The 19,147-nt window shown below is 42.9% G+C and overlaps 1 protein-coding gene across 3 annotated transcripts in view; it reads right to left on the bottom strand.

The window, feature by feature from the left end:
• Positions 1-18,560, bottom strand: part of LOC308300114 (nipped-B-like protein B) — a 43,830-nt gene extending 25,270 nt beyond the window's left edge. The window contains exons 1-18 of one of the 3 annotated variants that reach the window (XM_080743893.1): positions 18,334-18,560; positions 15,761-15,912; positions 12,655-12,820; positions 11,774-11,874; positions 11,282-11,390; positions 11,023-11,174; positions 10,282-10,382; positions 10,091-10,181; positions 9,473-9,988; positions 6,823-9,363; positions 6,404-6,499; positions 6,050-6,226; positions 4,278-4,346; positions 4,070-4,159; positions 3,719-3,825; positions 3,554-3,640; positions 1,509-1,740; positions 82-227 (exon numbers count right to left, since the gene is read on the bottom strand). In XM_080743893.1, the coding sequence (XP_080600019.1) occupies positions 82-227; positions 1,509-1,740; positions 3,554-3,640; positions 3,719-3,825; positions 4,070-4,159; positions 4,278-4,346; positions 6,050-6,226; positions 6,404-6,499; positions 6,823-9,363; positions 9,473-9,988; positions 10,091-10,181; positions 10,282-10,382; positions 11,023-11,174; positions 11,282-11,390; positions 11,774-11,874; positions 12,655-12,820; positions 15,761-15,824 (4,845 nt within the window). In that variant the 5' untranslated portion in view covers positions 15,825-15,912; positions 18,334-18,560. Of the gene's footprint in view, positions 1-81; positions 228-1,508; positions 1,741-3,553; positions 3,641-3,718; positions 3,826-4,069; positions 4,160-4,277; positions 4,347-6,049; positions 6,227-6,403; positions 6,500-6,822; positions 9,364-9,472; positions 9,989-10,090; positions 10,182-10,281; positions 10,383-11,022; positions 11,175-11,281; positions 11,391-11,773; positions 11,875-12,654; positions 12,821-15,760; positions 15,913-17,549; positions 17,624-18,333 lie in introns of those variants that run through there. The other 2 variants (XM_080743895.1, XM_080743894.1) reach the window with 2 other exon arrangements.
• Positions 18,561-19,147: the final 587 nt, after the last annotated feature.

Raw genomic sequence — 19,147 nt, 5'->3', positions numbered from 1 at the left:
AGAAATGTCAATCAGCATTCCAAGTGCTCATAGAGGGGTCACAACCCTGTGAGTGTCCTCCGACCAAGGTAACAATCTCACCTGGAGGATGCTGGTGTCCGTTAACAGCTGGATTTCCAAGAGCTCCGAGATGTTGCTGACAATGTCACACACTCTGTTGTACAGCGTGACGATCACCTTCTGTTTTTGTGTGGAACTCTTTGCCCGCTTGGCCTTGCTGCTTACACCTTGGAGAGTAACAAATGGATTATAAATAAAAATGGATTACAAAAAAAAAGGAAGAGAGGATCGCTGCCTGAATACACAGTAAACTTTGGTAGGGGGAAAATCAATAGAAAAGGGGAAGATTTTTTTTTTAAATGCCTTATTATCATGGCAAGTTCAGAGTCAAACAGATAAAAGCTCATTCACATTTACGTTACATGGCTTTGGCCAGGACTCAAGTGTGCGGGAAACGAACAAATGGACAAAAGAGACAAATTTAAGAATAATTACTCAGTTATTTTGAGAAAGCCAGTAAATCTATGTCCCTTGGTAGCGCCTTTCTTTCTATTGCACTCATACACATTACACATACCAGTAAGACTCCATAATCGGGAGATAAGCGACCGTAGGTCGGTTATCTCCACAAATAGGGCAAAAATGTGTTGTTCCAAAATCTTCCTGATCCATGTTGATGACATGAGTGTAGACATACCGTGTAGTGATTTTCGTGATTTTAGGGCAAAATCTGTAGGAGCAGTGTCCAAAAATGTGTTTTTAAAAATCGGCCTCAAGGTGGCGCTATATGGGGCAGATTCATGTTGATGGGATGAGTGTAGACATACTGTGTAGCGATTTGCGTGATTTTAGGGCAAAAACTGTAGGAGCAGTGGCCAAAAATCTGTTTTAAAAATGGCTCTCCCGGACGCTCCCAGCCCGAGTTACGGCATTTTATGTGAGCTGCAGTGGAGGGGGTCCTCCACTGGGGGCGTCACCACTTTTGCATCCATTCTGGAGCACCAGGAGTGGGTGGTCCCCAGGAATTCCCCGTGAGCAGCCCCGTTGGGGTGGTCATTTGGTCATTTTTGCACATTTGGTCATTTTTTACACCTGGGGGTCCCCCAGGGTCCCTGGATCTCCGGGGGTCCTTGGAGGTTGTAGTTTGGCAGGTAAGGAGTGTGTGTGCAAAATTTGGCATGGATGGGGGCAACAGTTGTGGAGATATGAGCAGGGCAAAAGTGTGACGTGTGACAGACAGACAGACGGACAGCCCGTGGAGGTTTTGATAGTAAATGCTCCCTACGGTCGCAATAAGTGTATTTAACCACATGAGCCCTAGAGGCCCTATTCTGGGCATGTATTAATAAGTCAACATTTGACAAAGATAGGTGAACATTTGGCTAAAATAGCCCATCTACAAGCTGCTAAAATCTGCCATTTCCGCTTTTTGACGTACAAGGAAGTGCATTGAGTTTAAGTGGTTTGCAAGTGCATAAACCCCTGGAGGGACGGAACAAAGTGCTTACCTCCATGAGGATCCACTCTGTAGGCAGCATCATACTGAGGGTAGAGCGTGTTCTGCAGGTGGAACTTGGTGAACTGCACCACCCTCTCAATCACGTCCTCCAAGTAAACGGCCTGGGGCATGCGTGGAGATGTCATGACATGCAGAGCAGTCAGACAGGCATCAGCAGACTTGGTCACACGCTCCATGATGAGGTCTCGCCACAGACGCTCTTCGTCCATTGCATCGTTACCCTACAGGACAGAGGAAGTCACTCAAAAACAAAGACTGACTTCATAGACAACATGGGCAAACTAGAACTGTGCATAGTCAAGCCATGTGTTTGCTTTCAGCGCCAGATAACCCTGTCCACGTGGTCAGTGTTCCTGACCACTAAACTGCACCATATGTCAGATATCTAATATACTGTCACTGTCGGAAGGGAAACCTTGTAAACATTTATAAAAAAATAAATAAAAAAAAAACACTGGGGGGCGGGTGAGAACACACACACACACACACACACACACACACACACACACACACACACACACACACACACACACACACACACACACACACACACACACACACACACACACACACAAGGGCTTCAACATTAATATTTGAATATCGGATATTCGTCGAATATGGGGAAAAAATGCATATTCGATCATAAAAATTAATATTCGAATTATATTTAAAAAAAAAAGAAAGAAATCCGGCCATCCACGGTGGTACTACGACACATAACTCCGGCCATCCACGGTGGTACTACGAAACATAACTCCGGCCATCCACTGTAGTACTACCGAAACATAACTCCGGCCATCCACGGTGGTACTACGAAACATAACTCCGGCCGCTCTCTAGAGGTCTCATCACACGTTGTTATGAGAAGCTGCTAACGTTAGCTTCAGCTTGATAGCTTCACCCTCTGGCTGTGACTCTGTGAGTTACAAACTGTTGCAGATAGCAGGGTGACCACAGCTTAGCTTGTAGATTTCTCCTCATTGATCTTACACCACACCAGCATGCATGCAACATAGCCTCTAGCCTACTAAGCCTAGCTAGACAGCGGCTGTCTCTGACTGACTGCGAGTGGAGGAGTAGTCCAGTAATTAGTCCAAAATTAGGCTAAACCTAAAACAAATTGCAATAGTAGCAAACTCAACTGATTTTGTATCCTCAATATGTCCTTAGTGAGAGAAAAAAAGTCCCAAGGAATCCCATCAGGGGAAAGTTTTGAAAACGACCTACCTACCCAGTTGAGTTTGCTACTATTGCAATTTGTTTTAGGTTTTTTCATATAATGACTGGACTCAGTGTTGCCAAGTCTGATATTTATAAGCCATGTTGGGCTTGTTTCTTTTTTGTTGTAAAGTTGCTTGTAAATAATGGTGGTTGTGATTGTGAGCTTGTAGATCAGACCAGCTGTTTTCAAATAGCCAATGTATAGGTTTAAAGTAATCATGTGGCCTATATTCACTTATTTTGGGCTTGTTTTCATAGACCTGGTTGCTTATTCCTCTCACAAGATTTGGCAACATACCCATCTATTTAGATAATGGTAACAGATAACTTACAGTGGCTATTTACTTAACTTTTTTGCTTTTAATAGTTTTATAGCTTAATTGCATTTACTTTTTTGTGTAAAACAATTTTCATCAGCTTTATAAATAAATCTCTTTGAAACTGAAGACCATGGGCAATATTAATGATAATATAAAAAAAAAGAAAAAACGTTTCTTTCTTTTTTTTTTATTTTTTTTTTTTAATATTCGAATATATTCGATATTCGGGCCAATTTCTAAGACCAATATTCGAATGTAATATTTTGAGGAATGTTGAAGCCCTAACAAACACACACACACACACACACACACACACACACACACACACACACACACACACACACACACACACACACACACACACACACACACACACACACACACACACACACACACACACACACACACACACACACACACACACACACACACACACACAGCAGTTTCACAATTGCTTCACAGCGCCAACTAAAACTAACAGGAGATAACTTACATGGTTCATTAATGTGGACAGTTTGGCACCGTCCTCAATGTTCTTCTCCAGAATGCCCAGAATCTTTACCAACTTTGAAGTTGACACCTGTAGATGAAACATGATGGATGATGCCTCCATTCTTCTAACAGATCCCACAGTGCACACTAGTCATGTTCCGCTTACCTTGGAAGTCATCCCCATGGCCTTCATTTTAGCAGCATCGCTGCTTAGCTCTCTCAACTGCTGCTTGCCTAGCAACAGCTCCTCCGGAATGCCATCGTCGTCATCATCTGAACAAGGACAAAGAAGCATTTTAGGTGCTCAGACAAGGCAGCAACCATCATGTCAGGTGTTAAAAACTTAAGGCTGATGTTTTCTAAAATAGCGGAAATAGACGATCTACTGTAGGCGATCTGTGAGCTGGTAGATCTTCTTGTTTGTATTTTTTACTTAACTTTTAGCTATAATGACATGTCCAAAACAGGTTCAAAGTGATTTAAAAGTGTACAAGAATTGCACAATGTGTGATATTACCTGTTGCAGTCAAGTCCACATCTTCCAGGTTCTCCAAAATGCTGTCCACACTTGACATGAATCTCTTAAATGTGGAGGAATCCAGTAGCTCTGTTGAGTAAACACACACATAGAGTCAATTATACAAATGTATTTAATCTATATATTTTTTATATATATATATATTTTTTTTTTTATATAAAAAAATAAGATCTTGATGTGATATTACCCTCTGGTGTCTGCTTGGACATAGAAGCCTTCTTTTTATGTTTCTCCTTTTTCCTCATCTTTGTGGCAACTAGACATGGAGACAGGAATGAAGACAACAATTACCACAGTGTGCAACACAGTATTTTCCATTGCATTGTATATCATAATAATATATCATTTGATAATTATGTTCATAAAAATATTTAATGCAAGTAATATAGTAGTAAATAATGAATCAACTTGTTAACACTCCTCAATCCCATAATCTGACATTTATGGCAATTCAACAAATTACTATTATCATTCTCCCTGCCTGCCTTCCCTCCCCCAAGCATAGGCCGATTGTGTTTGTGTAGACCAGCGGTCTTCAACAGGGGGTCCGGGACCCCTAAGGGGTCCTCAGAGTTACTACAGGGGGTCCTCTAAATCTTTGTGTGATAGAAACTTTTATTCTCCTTTTTTTATACTAACCACTTGAACCCTAGCATCCATATTCTGAGAACTTTAGCCAAAAATATCCGATCTACAAGCTCACAACGCCTCGCAGCGCGAGCCATTGTGAGCTTGTAGATCGGCAATTTTCGTTAAGTAAAATTGAGATATTTCCCTTAATGAAAGTTGAAATTTGTCCTATAGTGTAAGCAAATATACATCTAATGTAGTTTAATGCACTCAGATAGGACTTTCATGTTGGATGTATGGGCTGTCAAGGCCAGAAAGTAGTTTTCCCCCACTCAGTAGTGTTCCCGCATAACTCCCGGGTATGATGATGTCACGTGCATACCCTCTACACAGCTCCAATAACTTTTCATGTTAATTGGAATGGACTAGTCAATCACAACCTTTCTGCTTAGTTTTTTTTTTAAGTTCATGTCAGTGAATATAGCTTGGCTTTGGAATGTAAGTGTGTCAGTACTAAGGCTGTAATCTACCCGTTTTAAGAATTCAAACTTCAAGGGGGGTTTTCCAAACGGACCATCGAACAATCGATTTTTCATTAATTTAATAAAAACCGAACAATCGGACCATCGAACCATGGGACCATCGAACGTACTGTACCTTTAACCAGCTACAACAGTTTAGGAAATGTGTTCAAAATGCGCCATTTTACCCATTAAAAACGCGTTGATGCTTGAAGTTGTGTTTAAGCTCAATTCGACGGGTGATGTGATCTGTTTTGGAAAATCCAATCTGAGAAAATGTTGCACTGTTTGTTTCCTGACGAGAACAGGCTCATTTCTGTCAATGTATGGCGGAGTTGCATGTAGGATGTAATGGTGACCGTGTTGGAATGCGCCACGGACGGGCTGAACTGGTCTCGATGTAACAAAACCCAGAAATTGCATTATGGATCCTTTGGGGGGTTGCTTCGTGCTTAGGAGAAAGGCTATTTCATCTTTGGATGGGTGGATGGGTGTTCGCTGTTCGGAGCACAAACAAAGTCTGCCCTGCTCTCACTCTGTCAGCCAGCATGCATGTGGTTCGTGGCCCCAACAGGAGCGGAATTGGAGCGGAGGACGGTCCTTGATCGCTCCAAGCTGTTCTGGCACATTTTAAAACTACTTATTAACGGTCACCATTAACCATTAGTGTTTACCGGTAACCTATTTGGCTATCCCTACTACAGTGATATTCTGAATAGGCCTATCACATTCTGATAATATATTTTTTGTGTAAAAAAAAAAAAAAAAGACTGAACCCATTAATTTAGAACTTCGATTGCCAACATAACGAACGGAGGTTCGAATCTCCGATTGTTCGCTTACAGCCCTAGTCAGTACACAGACTTACCATCGCTCATGTTTGAGTCCTCATCCGACTCTCCTGAGCTGTCCAAGAGCCGGCGGCGGCTCTTGGACTCATGGCGACCAGCGTGGGCTGCCCCGACTCCACGCTGGCCTCCGGAGTGTCTCTTCTCCTGATGCTCCCATGCGTCGTCCCGCACTCGCTTCTGCTTCTTCCGTACTACTGTAATGATACAAAAAGAAGTCCAATTTTGTATTTATTGTTTGCCTTCATTTCAGCCGTTCCAATCAAACCTGACCAAGACCAGCAGGTACATGACCCCTGTCACATGATGCCACACAGTTGTTGAAGCATAAATTACTATTTATACATGATAGCTGGGTAAAATGACTTTCTCACTCTCATCATGATCTTCATCTGACTCTGACTCTGCATACTTGGCTGGGCTGCGTTTGCGTTTCATTTTCACCCTCTCATTCATGGTGGATTCATCCTCTGGAAGCAGATAGGGTACAGTAAGATGTTATATTATCATTAGGAGAGAAAACAAGGACTGAGGTCTTCTGGTCTGGCAAATAGCCTATTGGAAAGGAATCTGTTATGCTTACCAAATACATAACGTTTTAACACAAGTAACACAAGTACCAGCTAATTTGACTGTAATTTAGACATACCTAAATACAATTTGTGGCACTTCGCTCACTTTATTTTTTAAGTCATTGCTCTGCGTTATCTATGATATTCAATAAATTCAATGGTTGTTATGCAGCAGGGCAACTATTTCCTCCCCTACTGCAGCCTAGAGAGATTATTCTTACCTTTACCTGACTTTCCAAAGGAGGACCTTTGCGCTTTCCTTCTTTCCTTCTCCTTAACAAGGTCCTTTAACTCATCTGGGGTGAGTTTCTTAAGCATCACCACAGGCTTAGCAGCTTTTTTCATGGTCTCTGCCAAAGAAACTCTCTCTAGCTCGACAATGGGCTCGCCCCAGATCGCCGTCACCTTTTTTTGGAGATCCTCACCCCTCTCATCACGCTTTAGTTTGGGGATCACAAAGTTCTTAAAAGTCCCTGTCTTGCCCCCTAGAAGGTAGGCGGGAAATTCCCCAGGTTTGCCCTCAGTAGACTTCTGTTTGTTTCCATCACTGCTACTCCTGCTGCCATCCCCAGCCCGCCGTTCCTCCTTCCCTCTGTGGGACTGTAGGCCAGAAGAGTCGGTCCTTTGATGGCCACTGGGATCCGCTGGTCCTCCACCATTCTGCTTCACTCTAGGGCTGTCAGGTTTTCTCTGCTGCTCGAGAGATTGCTTGTTACAGTGTTTGCCAGACTCTGTCCTGTGTTTTCTGTCCCTGTCTTTTTCATTACCATTTCTGGAGTCACACTCTGCCTTGCTGGAGGATTTGGAGTTCTCAGAGTGATGGCTGCGGGACAGTTCCCTGTCTCTGTGCTTGTCCTTTCTGTGGCGCTCTTTGTGTTTCTGTCGTTGTGCATCAGGCGTTTGGGCATCTGGGCATCCCTTGATTTTTTCAGGTTTTCTATCAGGCGTTTGGGCATCTGGGCATCCCTTGATTTTTTCAGGTTTTCTATCATCTTTGTGGGGAGTACTAGACAGTTTTTCATTCTTCTGCCGTTGTGTATCGGGTCTAGGGCCATCAGCGCATCCCTTGCTGTTTTCAGGTTCCTCACTTGGGCGAGTGCTAGACAGTTTTTCATTCTTCTGCCGTTGTGCATCAGGCGTTTGGGCATCTGGGCATCCCTTGATTTTTTCAGGTTTTCTATCATCTTTGTGGGGAGTACTAGACAGTTTTTCATTCTTCTGCCGTTGTGTATCGGGTCTTTGGCCATCTGGGCATCCCTTTCCGTTTTCAGGTTCCTCACTGGGGCGAGCGCTAGAAAGTTTTTCGTGTTTCTGCCGCTGTGCATCAGGTTTTTGGCCGTCTGGGCATCCCTTGCCTTTTTCAGGTTCCTCGCTGGGGCGACCACTAGAATATTTTTCGTGTTTCTGCCGCTGTGTATCGGGTCTTGGGCCATCAGGACACCCCTTGCTGTTTTCAGGTTCCTCTCTGGGGCGAGCGCTAGACATTTTTTCATGCTTCTGCCGTTGTGTATCGGGTCTAGGGCCATCAGGACATCCCTTGCTGTTTTCAGGTTCTTCGCTGGGGCGGGTGCTAGACAGCTTTTCGTGTTTCTGGCGTTGTGCATCGGGTCTAGGGCCATCAGGACACCCCTTGCTGTTTTCAGATTCCTCTCTGTGGCGATTACGAGACGGTTTATTGTGTTTCTGTCGTTGTGCATCGGGTCTTTGGCCATCAGGGCATCCCTTGGCGTTTTCAGGTTCTTCGCTGGGGCGAGTGCTAGACAGTTTTTCGTGTTTCTGCTGTTGTGCATCGGGTTTTTGGCCGTCTGGGCATCCCTTGCTGTTTTCAGGTTCTACGCTGGGGCGGGTGCTAGACAGCTTTTCGTGTTTCTGGCGTTGTGCATCGGGTCTAGGGCCATCAGGACATCCCTTGCTGTTTTCAGATTCCTCTCTGTGGCTAGTACGAGACAGTTTATTGTGTTTCTGTCGTTGTGCATCAGGTCTTTGGCCATCTGGGTGTCCCTTGCCGTTTTCAGGTTTTCTATCCTCTCTGTGGCGAATACCTGACTGCTCTTCGTGTTTCTGCTGTTGTGCATCGGATGCTTTGCCATCTGGGTGTCCCTTGCTGTTTTCAGGTTTTCTATCCTCTCTGTGGCGAGTACCTGACTGCTCTTCGTGTTTCTGCTGTTGTGCATCGGATGCTTTGCCATCTGGGTGTCCCTTGCTGTTTTCAGGTTTTCTATCCTCTCTGTGGCGAGTACCTGACTGCTCTTCGTGTTTCTGCTGTTGTGCATCGGATGCTTTGCCATCTGGGTGTCCCTTGCTGTTTTCAGGTTTTCTATCATGTCGGTGCTTCGAGTCCCGTCTCTTTTCATGCTTGTTTTTGTGGATCTCTGGTTGGCCACCTGTGCCAGCCTTCCTATGGATTTCAGCATGCTGTTTTATGATGTCAGGTCGACCGTCTACGGCCTTAAGAGTCTCTCTGCCTTTTTTTGACTTGCACTGTAGGTCCGCAGAGGCTTCAGGGCCTTTTCCAGGCCCCAGGTGTTCTTTAGGCATGCATTGTACCTCTATTGGTCTTTCACCTCTGCCTTGCTGCAGATCAATGCTGACCATCAAAGCGGGCCGGCTAGCACCATTAATTGCAGCACTAGCTTCCTTGGGTGTCAGCTTGCTGCCAGCACTTCCGCCTCCTACACTAGGCCCTCCATTGGCCCCAGCTGTGCCCCCAGCTCCAGGTTCCTGAGGATATGAATCTTGCTTCCGTTTCTTCAGTGGCTTGTCTGTAATGAAGAACACTGTAACTTAGTTTCTCTGCAAAAACTAACAGATCGAACCTATGGCAAAAAAAGCTAGACAGCACAGGTCAAAGGCGCACACACAGACATTCACCTTTATCCTGAACTTCCTTAGAACATCGTTCTCTGTCGCTGGCTGATTCACGTTCTACCCTCTCAATCTCAGCAAGCACCTCCATCTCACCATCAACGTATACTGCCCCATTGGCAGCTCCGGCCTTCTTTTGGAGAACTGGTACCTGCTGACATCCAACCTGTTCCCCGGCACATAACCTGATAAAGGGGCCCTGGGCTATCCTTGAGCATTGGTCGCTGGAAGCTAAAACAGCATCCTGGTCAGAGACTTCATCAGCCCCATCAGGGAGCTCTGTTGACTGATCCATCTCTGAGGAACTGACTCGACCAAGTTTCACATTTAACTTGGTAGAGCCTTTAGACGGAGAGGTGACAATATCAGGCATGACATCTTTGTCCGTCTGCTTGTATTCCTCTTTGGCCAGCATCTTCTGCTTCTTTTTGTGGTCAGCTTCCAGGAGGAGTTCAGGAGCTGTGTCGTGTGGTGGTGTATATGGGGGAGGGGACTGCAGAATACGAGGAAGCCTTGACCCTGCTGAAACATAAATATCAGAGGAGTGAGCATTAGTTTATTGGTTTAAAAAATTATAATTCAAATGATGAATTAGTATTTTATAGCACTGAGGTGTTAGCATACGTTTTGAAGTCGCTTCAGTCCCAGCAGGAGAGCTAACAGACGGTGGCGATCTGATGGGGAATGATGGTGGTCTCATGGAAGGCTCATTTTCCTGGTGAGCATAAGACGTGACATTTTAGTGCCAATTGGTAACAAAATGGGCACAACGATTAATGGCGAAGTTCAACTCAACATAACTTTCTTAAAATTACCTCATTTCCCATTCTGTGGACGATGTTCACATAATCTTCATTAGCATCCGAGCTTGTGTTATGGCCATTCAAAACACCACCAGAAACCAATGGGCTTGAAACTGAAAATCATACAAAATGAAATAACATTTCTAAGTCATGAACTTAATTGTTGTACTGACTTTTTTTTTCCTTCTCAGCTATGGGTGGGTAAGTTAAGTTAGTAGGTTGGAGATGCTTATTGTCGGTATCAGCAAAGCAATGAGGACATCCAACCCCTTTACAATGCACTATACCCCTGGGAGATGGATTGCTGTGGTGGAGTGTCACACTTACCATCAGCTCTATGTACTTACTTCATATTCTTACAAATGTTCCATGATTAGAACAGAAACAAGCCTATTTGTAGACATCTTTCTTTTACAACAAATTCACACCAGTGGCGGCAACAATTTCTATCACTGCAAAACGGGTGAACACCCAGTCCACCACACCCATTATAGACTAGAGCACAGAGCGCACTTCTGGTTGTCTCTCGCCACACTGGAGCAGTAGCAAAGTTGAACCTTTCTCTACATTGCCTAATGAGAATCTCCCAATTTCTCAAGTGTGACAAGTGCTTATGTTAGAGAATAACCACTTTATGGATCCAGAGATTAGCCACAGAATGGAGACAAAAATAACCTACTTACTTAATAATTTAAATAGTTTCACAGATTTGCAGACAGATTGGTCATCAAATATTTCCTTTGTACTACTCACCTTCCTGGATTTGTTGGTTTTGTGAATAACTGGGTGGGTTACTGTACTGCATATAGTTTGCTGGACTTTGAGGGGTGTATGGACTGGGTACTGGGCTATTCTGCTGGGGAATGAACCGTGTTCCTGACACAGACTGTGGAGATGCAAAGCCACTGTAAAGAAGGAAGGTAAGCATTACAGAAATTAAGGATTTATATTGCACAGAAGAGTCTTGGTAGAAGCTTCACTATTTCGACCACTGAAAACAAAATTGCCATACCTAGTTGGACTATGTGAAACAGTAGATTGCTGGTAGTTTGTTCCTGGGCTTCCATGCACTGGATTCTGAGGCATTTTGTACTGTGGCATCATTGGCTGCTGCATTATACCTAAAACATAAAGAAAGGACGCCTGCTTAACAACTTGAGCCCCATCTCAAACATATTTAGAAAATAGCCGATCTACAAGCTCAGAAATCGTCAATTTATGAAGAATAAATAAACTTCTGATGTAAGAGATGAGAACCCAGGACGTATAAATCCTCAACTGCTGTAATGGTAAATGTTTTAATACAAATCTGGACCACAAAGTCCAGATATTGAAAATATATTTTTATAATAATCAAAAATTCTCAGATTATGTCAGTTGTGGTTCGGTTCGGGTCCAGACCGGAGTAAGCCCATTGAGGATCATTCACTGGACTATAGTTCTGCACTGAGCCTATTTCTCCATGTCTCCGTCCTTCCTATACTGTATATTGGAGTATGCATACTTTTCTCCCTGAACATGTTTGGGTTCCTAGCCAGCACCATCCGCAGTAGCACTGGCATATCCCCCTCCACGTCTTCACTTCCCAGGTTGTCCTTCAGTTCTCTGCAATGCAAAGGAGAGGTGAAATTAAAATGTACATACATATTTTATAAATGGGATGATTGAGAAAGTGATGCTGTCACAGATTCTCAGTCTTGCACATCCCTAGTTCTTGCACTGCTTTACAACTATGCATCGGTTGGATGTGTTGTTTCTATTCCCGTCCTCGCTAAAGCATGTCAAAATCAAAATCTCATGCTCAGACACTGCACCCCACCCCTCCAAAAAGCTCCCAGATCTGCTGAAACACCTTTGCATCTCCTTTGGTCTTTAAAATCTGCAGACCACCTCATAGACTCATACCCATGCTTCATACCACGGTGGATTATCCAGCACAATTTAATTCAACTTAAGTTTGACAACAGCTACAGCATGCTTCCCCTTGTTTATCACTACTTCTAAATGAGATTTGCAGCATCAGTTCTACCAAGTGTGAAAGCAAGACTCACAACTCTGCTTCACAGGCAGGAATACTTGAAGCCAAACTGTCAGGAAAATATTACCTTCACCACTTCAAAACTCATTAATTACAACTCATTTGTTATATATCATTCCACACAAAAGTTAAGGCGGCGTGACACTCGCTCCATTTGGAATGGTAAATGATGGCGTATCATGTCTCTTTTGCTTTTCAGTAAGATGTAAAGTATATCCAAATAAATAGGGAAAATACAACACATAACTATTCTCCTGAATACAATGTAGTCACTATGTATTATTACGTGGTACCCAACAGACAATAATTGTCTATTCAATTGTTATTACAGCCTGTGAAGTACTCACATATGTTCGGTGGAGACCTGGTTAAGGCTGTGTGCCAGCTGGGACACCAGGTTCTCGTCCCGGCATGCCAGCAGGCAGCTGACCTCTTCAGTGATCCTCCCATTGTACAGCAGACTCTTAGCAGTTGTAGCGGGGAGAGGAGAGGGCAAGGGCAGCTGGTTCAACACTAAGGGGATGGTGAACCACATGTTAGAGAGTCTGGGCTAGGTGATTGTACATGGGTAGCATAGGAAAATGATGAATATACTGGGTGCATCTCTCCATTCCGACATGTCTCCTTTCCGACAGACACTAACGCTATCTCTTACCCTAGCCCTAACCTTAACCTCTATGGAAGTGTTGCCACTCCGACAATAAGAAGTCACTATCGGAGTGGCGACATGTCGGAATGGAGAGAGCCCCCTGAATATTCTGTATGCTCACGGGCAGTGTGAAATTCAGAGAATATTCAGACACAAATGTGCATTCAGTGGTAAAAGTTATTTCAGCAAGTTGACCAAAATCCTGAGTATATTCAGATATTTGACAACTGTTTTTGGAACCACTGTTTTTAGAAGGAGATGCTTTCACTGCAACTTTGTTCTGCAGCGTAAAACATAACCACATTCTAATGTGGTTATGTTTAAGCTGCAACAAGCTTGTGGAGGCTTCCAGAAGGACAGAATATCTCCTGGTCGGGTGATAATGCTTTGCCTTGACCTTCAAGCCTTTCCTGTTTTTTTCTTCTGTCCATTACCTAAACCTAACCTTATCCTGAGATAAATGTAGTTGTTTCCACCTTCTTAGGTACATTGTAGCTGTGAAATATGCCTCTATATAGTACACTACACAGTCACACATAGTTTACACATCAATCACCCAATAAACTAGTAAGCTAATAAACCAGAAATAGGTTGTGCATGAAACAAATTCATCTGTGATATGCAATTAGGCATAATTCAACCTAAATGCATTATTATTCCCTCATAATACAGGTAGTGGAAGATCCTTATCAAAGAATACCTACCAAAAAGGTACTGCCGGTAAAGTAACCTCACAGTAATAACCCACAAATGTTTCGAATATCCTAACAACAAAAGCAAATCTATGATAACAGCATTCAATATATAATTGGTCCTCACTAACGCTCATGATCATATGGTACAATCTTTTTCTACTCAGTCTGTGTCTCAAAGGAGGGCTGTGGACAGTTCAGAAACCCCCCTACCAGTGATATCATCATTAGGGTCATCATCTGGTCACACCGAAGTTTAATTCTACCTATGAGGACAGATTCTGCCAATGCTTTTCAATGGGAATGGAGCTGGTTTCTTGCCATTAGCAGATTTCTGCAAATACGTTCTTAATTGAAAAGCATTTTGGCAGAATCCACCCTCATAAGTAGAATTAAACTTTGGTGCGAACATACCTTAGGTTCCCCTTTTTGGTCTCAGGGCACCCCATAAATATTATTTGAATCCGAGGCACCACTACATTATAATTTTCACTCCCAGGACCTTATATTTATAGCATATCGTCGTTGTCGGGTGGAAACCTTGTATGCCCAAAACCATGCGTTTTGTATTCATCATCTATAAAATGTACTAAACTAGTGAAAACAGACGATCTACAAGCACACAACGCCTCGCGATCGCTTCGCATCGCGAGGCGTTGTGTGCTTGTAGATCGGCTGATTTCACTACTTTTGTACGACAGTCTTGTATGATGAATGAAGCGGGGGTTTGCTTTACCAAAAGACATACACATTTGAAACTTGGTTTGTGACGATATTTTAGTGATTATGTTGCGAGGAAAACGTTGAGATAATAGCCATTTTGGTTAGAACTGACTGAAAATAACGTACTTTTTCAAGTGTCCAAATGAATTCCAAATATTACCAAATTATCTCAGGGCACCCCTGGACTGCCGTCACGGCACCCCAGGGTGCCCCGTCACCCACTTTGAAAACCCCTGCCTTAGACAGCTTTTTCGTTTTTCAAATTTCTAATTAAATGTTGTATTAACGCGAGAACAATGGCTTCCATTATAGCAAGCCAACTTTCCAGTTATAGAAAGCCTGCAGTTTCTATTCGCTTGGATTCCCCATCAATGATGTCACTGGTAGGTGGGTTTCTGAACTGTCCACAGCCCTCCTCTGAGACGCGAGGAGCTCATTCCGCTGATGATTCTTGCAGGTGGGATTTATGGCTCTTTGAAGTGAGCCGGATCTCTGCGATCCGTTCCTTTTCAAAGAGCCGTTCAAAATACTGTCTCATTTTAGTTACTTTGTTATTTCGTTACTTTCTAGATTTTGATTATAATTACAAATCACTTCAACCCTATATAGGCCTACATTTTGGCCATATACATTTCCGCCATTTGAAAATATTAGCCGATCTACATGTCACGTTGCGACACATTGTGAGCTTGTAGATCTGCTATTTTCAAATGATTTTTCCAAATGTTATTAATTTGAAAACCTGTGAAATGTGACGTTCTGCATATTGAGTACTTTCTACTCAATATGGGGCTAAATTTACTATAATCATATTTTTGTCTTAGGAATGCGACAAATACAACACATTATTGAACTCAAGTCTCCATCAATAGAAAAAAAGTCATTTTGGGGGGTGAACTACTCAGTGCATTTTGATACCAATACTTATGTGCTTTTACTCAAGTACATTTTAATTACACTTCTACGTGTGTATTTTGTACATTGTAGTAAAGAATGTTTGTACTTTTTACATGTAGTATTTTGAACGGCTCTTTGAAAAGGAACGGATCGCAGAGATCCGGCTCACTTCAAAGAGCCATAAATCCCACCTGCAAGAATCATCAGCCGAATGAGCTCCTCGCCTCTGAGACACAGACCGTGTTTGTACTCCATTGTGTATAAGTGTCAAAAATAGCTGATATACTGATATACAGTGTGTCGCATCGCAACGTGTTGTAGATCTGCTATAAATTAAGCATTAGTGTTTATCATATCGCAGCAGGGTGTCAAAATCTTAACCAAAAACATCTCACAATTCTTAAAAAAGGAAAAACTAATTTACAGTGTTTGTGTAGAGTACACTGTATACAATGTCACCAGGTGAAGCAGGTTGCGTCAAGTTGTACTTACAGTCCGTCAGGCTAGCAATCCCAGCAAGAGTAGTAATAGGAACATGAGGCATATCCCCATTCATGCTGACGATGGAGGTGAGGAGGGGTTGTGTCGATGCACAGGTTGCTCGGTGTTGCAAACTTCTCACTTTTTCTTACATCTCCAAAAGACTGTAAGAAAAAAAAATATATATTTTAGAAAAGATATACGACAACCTCCTTGTACCTGCCAACATAGCTTAGCATTATTAACATAGCCTACTCTTAATCTAAGAACATTTAGACGATTCACAGATCATGCATTCATTTATCACACTGTGAAGTCATGGTGACACATTTGAATGAATAGGTTACAGAAGTGGTTCTCAAACTTTTTCATGTCAAGGCCAAGGACCCCCAAACTGATATGTATTTGGCTGTGGACCCACATCTGAAATATATTTTCTGCCAGGGACCTCCAGGAGTAAAGAGGTAAAAAGGCTGCTTTTAAAATATATATAATATATATACGCACACATTTTCACGATTATTAAAAAATAACTTGTGCCGCCCTATGAGCTTCGGAGCTTGTATATCAGCTATCTTTGAATAGCAGAGTATAAAATATGGTTGAAGTGGTTAAAATTATTGCAACTTTATTTTAACTAATTTAGCTGTGGACCCCTGGTACTCCCTCAAGGACGCCTGGGGGCTCTCATACCCCACTTTGAGAACCAACGGGTTACAGCACTTAGGATTTGGGTCACGATCACGTGGATAGAGTTGATACAGTGTATTATGATTATGAACCACTCAATTGGCACTCGTTCTCAAAGTGGGGCCTGGGGACCCACAGGGGTCCTTGTGGGGCTTCAAAGGGGTTCCCCAGCAAAATCATGAACAGTTTAGACGATCTACAAGCTCACTGTAAGCTTGTGCTATTTTCAAACAGCTTTTTAATACTTTTTCAGAGTTTTAACACAAATCTATGCCGGAGGCCAAATACATATTACATATTGGGGGTCCTTGACATGAAAAAGTTTGAGAACCACTAACTATATGGGCAAGCCAAGTCATCATAACATATTTCACAAATCCTGGCTTTGTTTTATTAAATAAACAAGGACACTGGAGCTCTCTCTGGTTCTCAACGTCATGGGTCACTGGTCCCTAGTAGCCAAGTTATTTTATAGTTAGGAACCAAATGGACCCTGGTCTGTAACCCTCTGAGTCTGAGTGTGTACAAATAGAACCAATTTGGTTCCATTTAACAGTTAACACACTCTCAGTCTCAAGTTAAATTAACACTGGGGACTTTTACAATTTACAGTGTTGTTTGGGTTCCAAGAGATAAAAAAAATGTTGTCCGTGACCAATGCATATCAAACGGAGCCCTTTAAATAATAATAATCATAATAATAAACCGATGAGAATCATATTATAGCCAACTGGTGCATACGTTGCCTGTCTGAATCAGTCCCTCGCTGGTTAGTATTATCATCATCAATAAGCTTTTTCTAAAGATGCGTGTTGAGTTGAGATAACTGTGCTTTTCATCAACCATCACACATCGCGTCGAGTTAATTGTTGAGATGAATGATGTGAACTGCTAGCTTACAATCTGCGAGCATCGCTCGCTAGGCTAACTAGCCAAGCAGCTTTTATTCAAAACTTGCTTTTAGCCAGAGAGAGCAGCAGGGGCATGGCATCCTGCGTTATTAAGCCCTGCTGCTAGCTGTCTGTGGTGGTGGTGGGTCGCACACAAGAGAAAGGGGGTCCTTTCGTTTTTTGTCACTTGTTGTGTTCATTCAGTGGATTGTATCCCCTACATGTCGCCGTAGATCCTCTGATGTTGTGGTTTCACACTGGCCTTGCCTTCCTCCATCGACGTTGCTTCTATATAGCTGGGAAAGTGGACCTCGGACTCGCCCGAGGAAGAAGCAGCAACCACCACCGACCCAACTCTGTCTGCTACATGGAAGCAGTGACACACAATATGCTAGAAGAAGCTCCACCAGAACAACATCTGATAGTTTTAGTTAAGTGGTTCTCAACCATTGGTCCGGGGACCACCAGTGGCCCTTGAGGGGGGGTTCCAGCCTGGCTGTCCCCAACCAAATGGACCATCTGTAACTCTTTGAGAGTGTAAAAATGAAACCATTGCTGGTCCATTTGGTTTCATTTTACGCTCTCAAGAGTTAAATTGTTGTTATGTTCGAACGTTTGCCTGTTATCTCTGCTATGGCACAACATCAATACAGCATGGAATTGTGGGGACAAAAACCCTATCCAACGATAACAAAATATTCGTAAGTTTTGGAGTGGCTAAATCTCATCAAATGGTGGTCCGTGGCTCAAATGCAGCACAATGGACCCTGGCGTGGGGAAGAAGAGAAAAAAAAGAAGGTTGAAAAACCACTGGTTTTAGTTGACGTTGTTGTGCCTCAGGGTTTCAGTGCCTTCCGTGTATTCAGCAAGAAGAACCACTACTATTAGGTATCACTTCACGGCTAAAACAAGCATTACAGATGTGTTGTTGTTGTTGTGTACAGCAGTTCATTATAATGTCGCCCGTTTGTGTGTGTGTGCGTGTGGGCTCGTTATTTTGTTTACCTCGGGGTTGTGAGGAATGATAAAAACCTTAATGGTTCCAAGGGGACTGCAGGAGCTCCCTCTCCGTCCTCCTTCCTCCGAGGAAATGAATATAACAACAACAATGATCCTCCTCCTCCTTCTCCTTCCTTCTCACACTAAACAACATAATATGTGCTGTCTGTGCTGCTGCTGCTGCTGCTGCTGCTGGGAGGGTGCAAACATCATTCTCTCCAACACAAGCCGGTCCTTTCAAGCCGAGGAGCAGTGTTAGTGTTGTTGGCCAGGCGGGTGTAATATCATCCAGTTGCTTTCTGTATAAATGATAAAACGTGAGTAATAAAAGCTTCCGACCCCCGGTTGATAAAAAGGGATTCGAGACAGAGAGAGCAGTGATCTCTTTCCCCCTTCCTTCATCACATCATCACGGAACGGAACAAAATGCCGACCTAAAGAATAATCCAAGAGCTCTATCTACCGGCGTGGCGTCGAACGCTTCAAAATCATGTTTTGTTTCCTACATAATTATTATTAGGCTATTTCAAAACATTTTCAAAAAACATTACCCAAAAAGCTTTTCCATGAAAAAAAATAAAAAGCAAATATTTTTCTAAATAATTGAATTAATAAATAAATTAAAATCTAAGAAATGCCATAAATTAGAAAACAAAATGTTTAACAAAAAAAATGTCGATCTACAAGCTCACAATGCAGCGCGAAGTGATGCTTTGTGAGCTTGAAGATCTGGTGTTTTCACTAGTTTGGGTCCCGGTCAAACATCTCTTTTGGTTCACGACCTGAAAAGTCTGGGAACCACTGATCTACACAGTGAGTT

Source organism: Nannobrachium achirus (assembly GCF_963921795.1).
Source record: "Nannobrachium achirus genome assembly, chromosome: 15".
Taxonomy (NCBI): domain Eukaryota; kingdom Metazoa; phylum Chordata; class Actinopteri; order Myctophiformes; family Myctophidae; genus Nannobrachium; species Nannobrachium achirus.
This window is presented reverse-complemented; position numbering and strand designations above follow the sequence as displayed.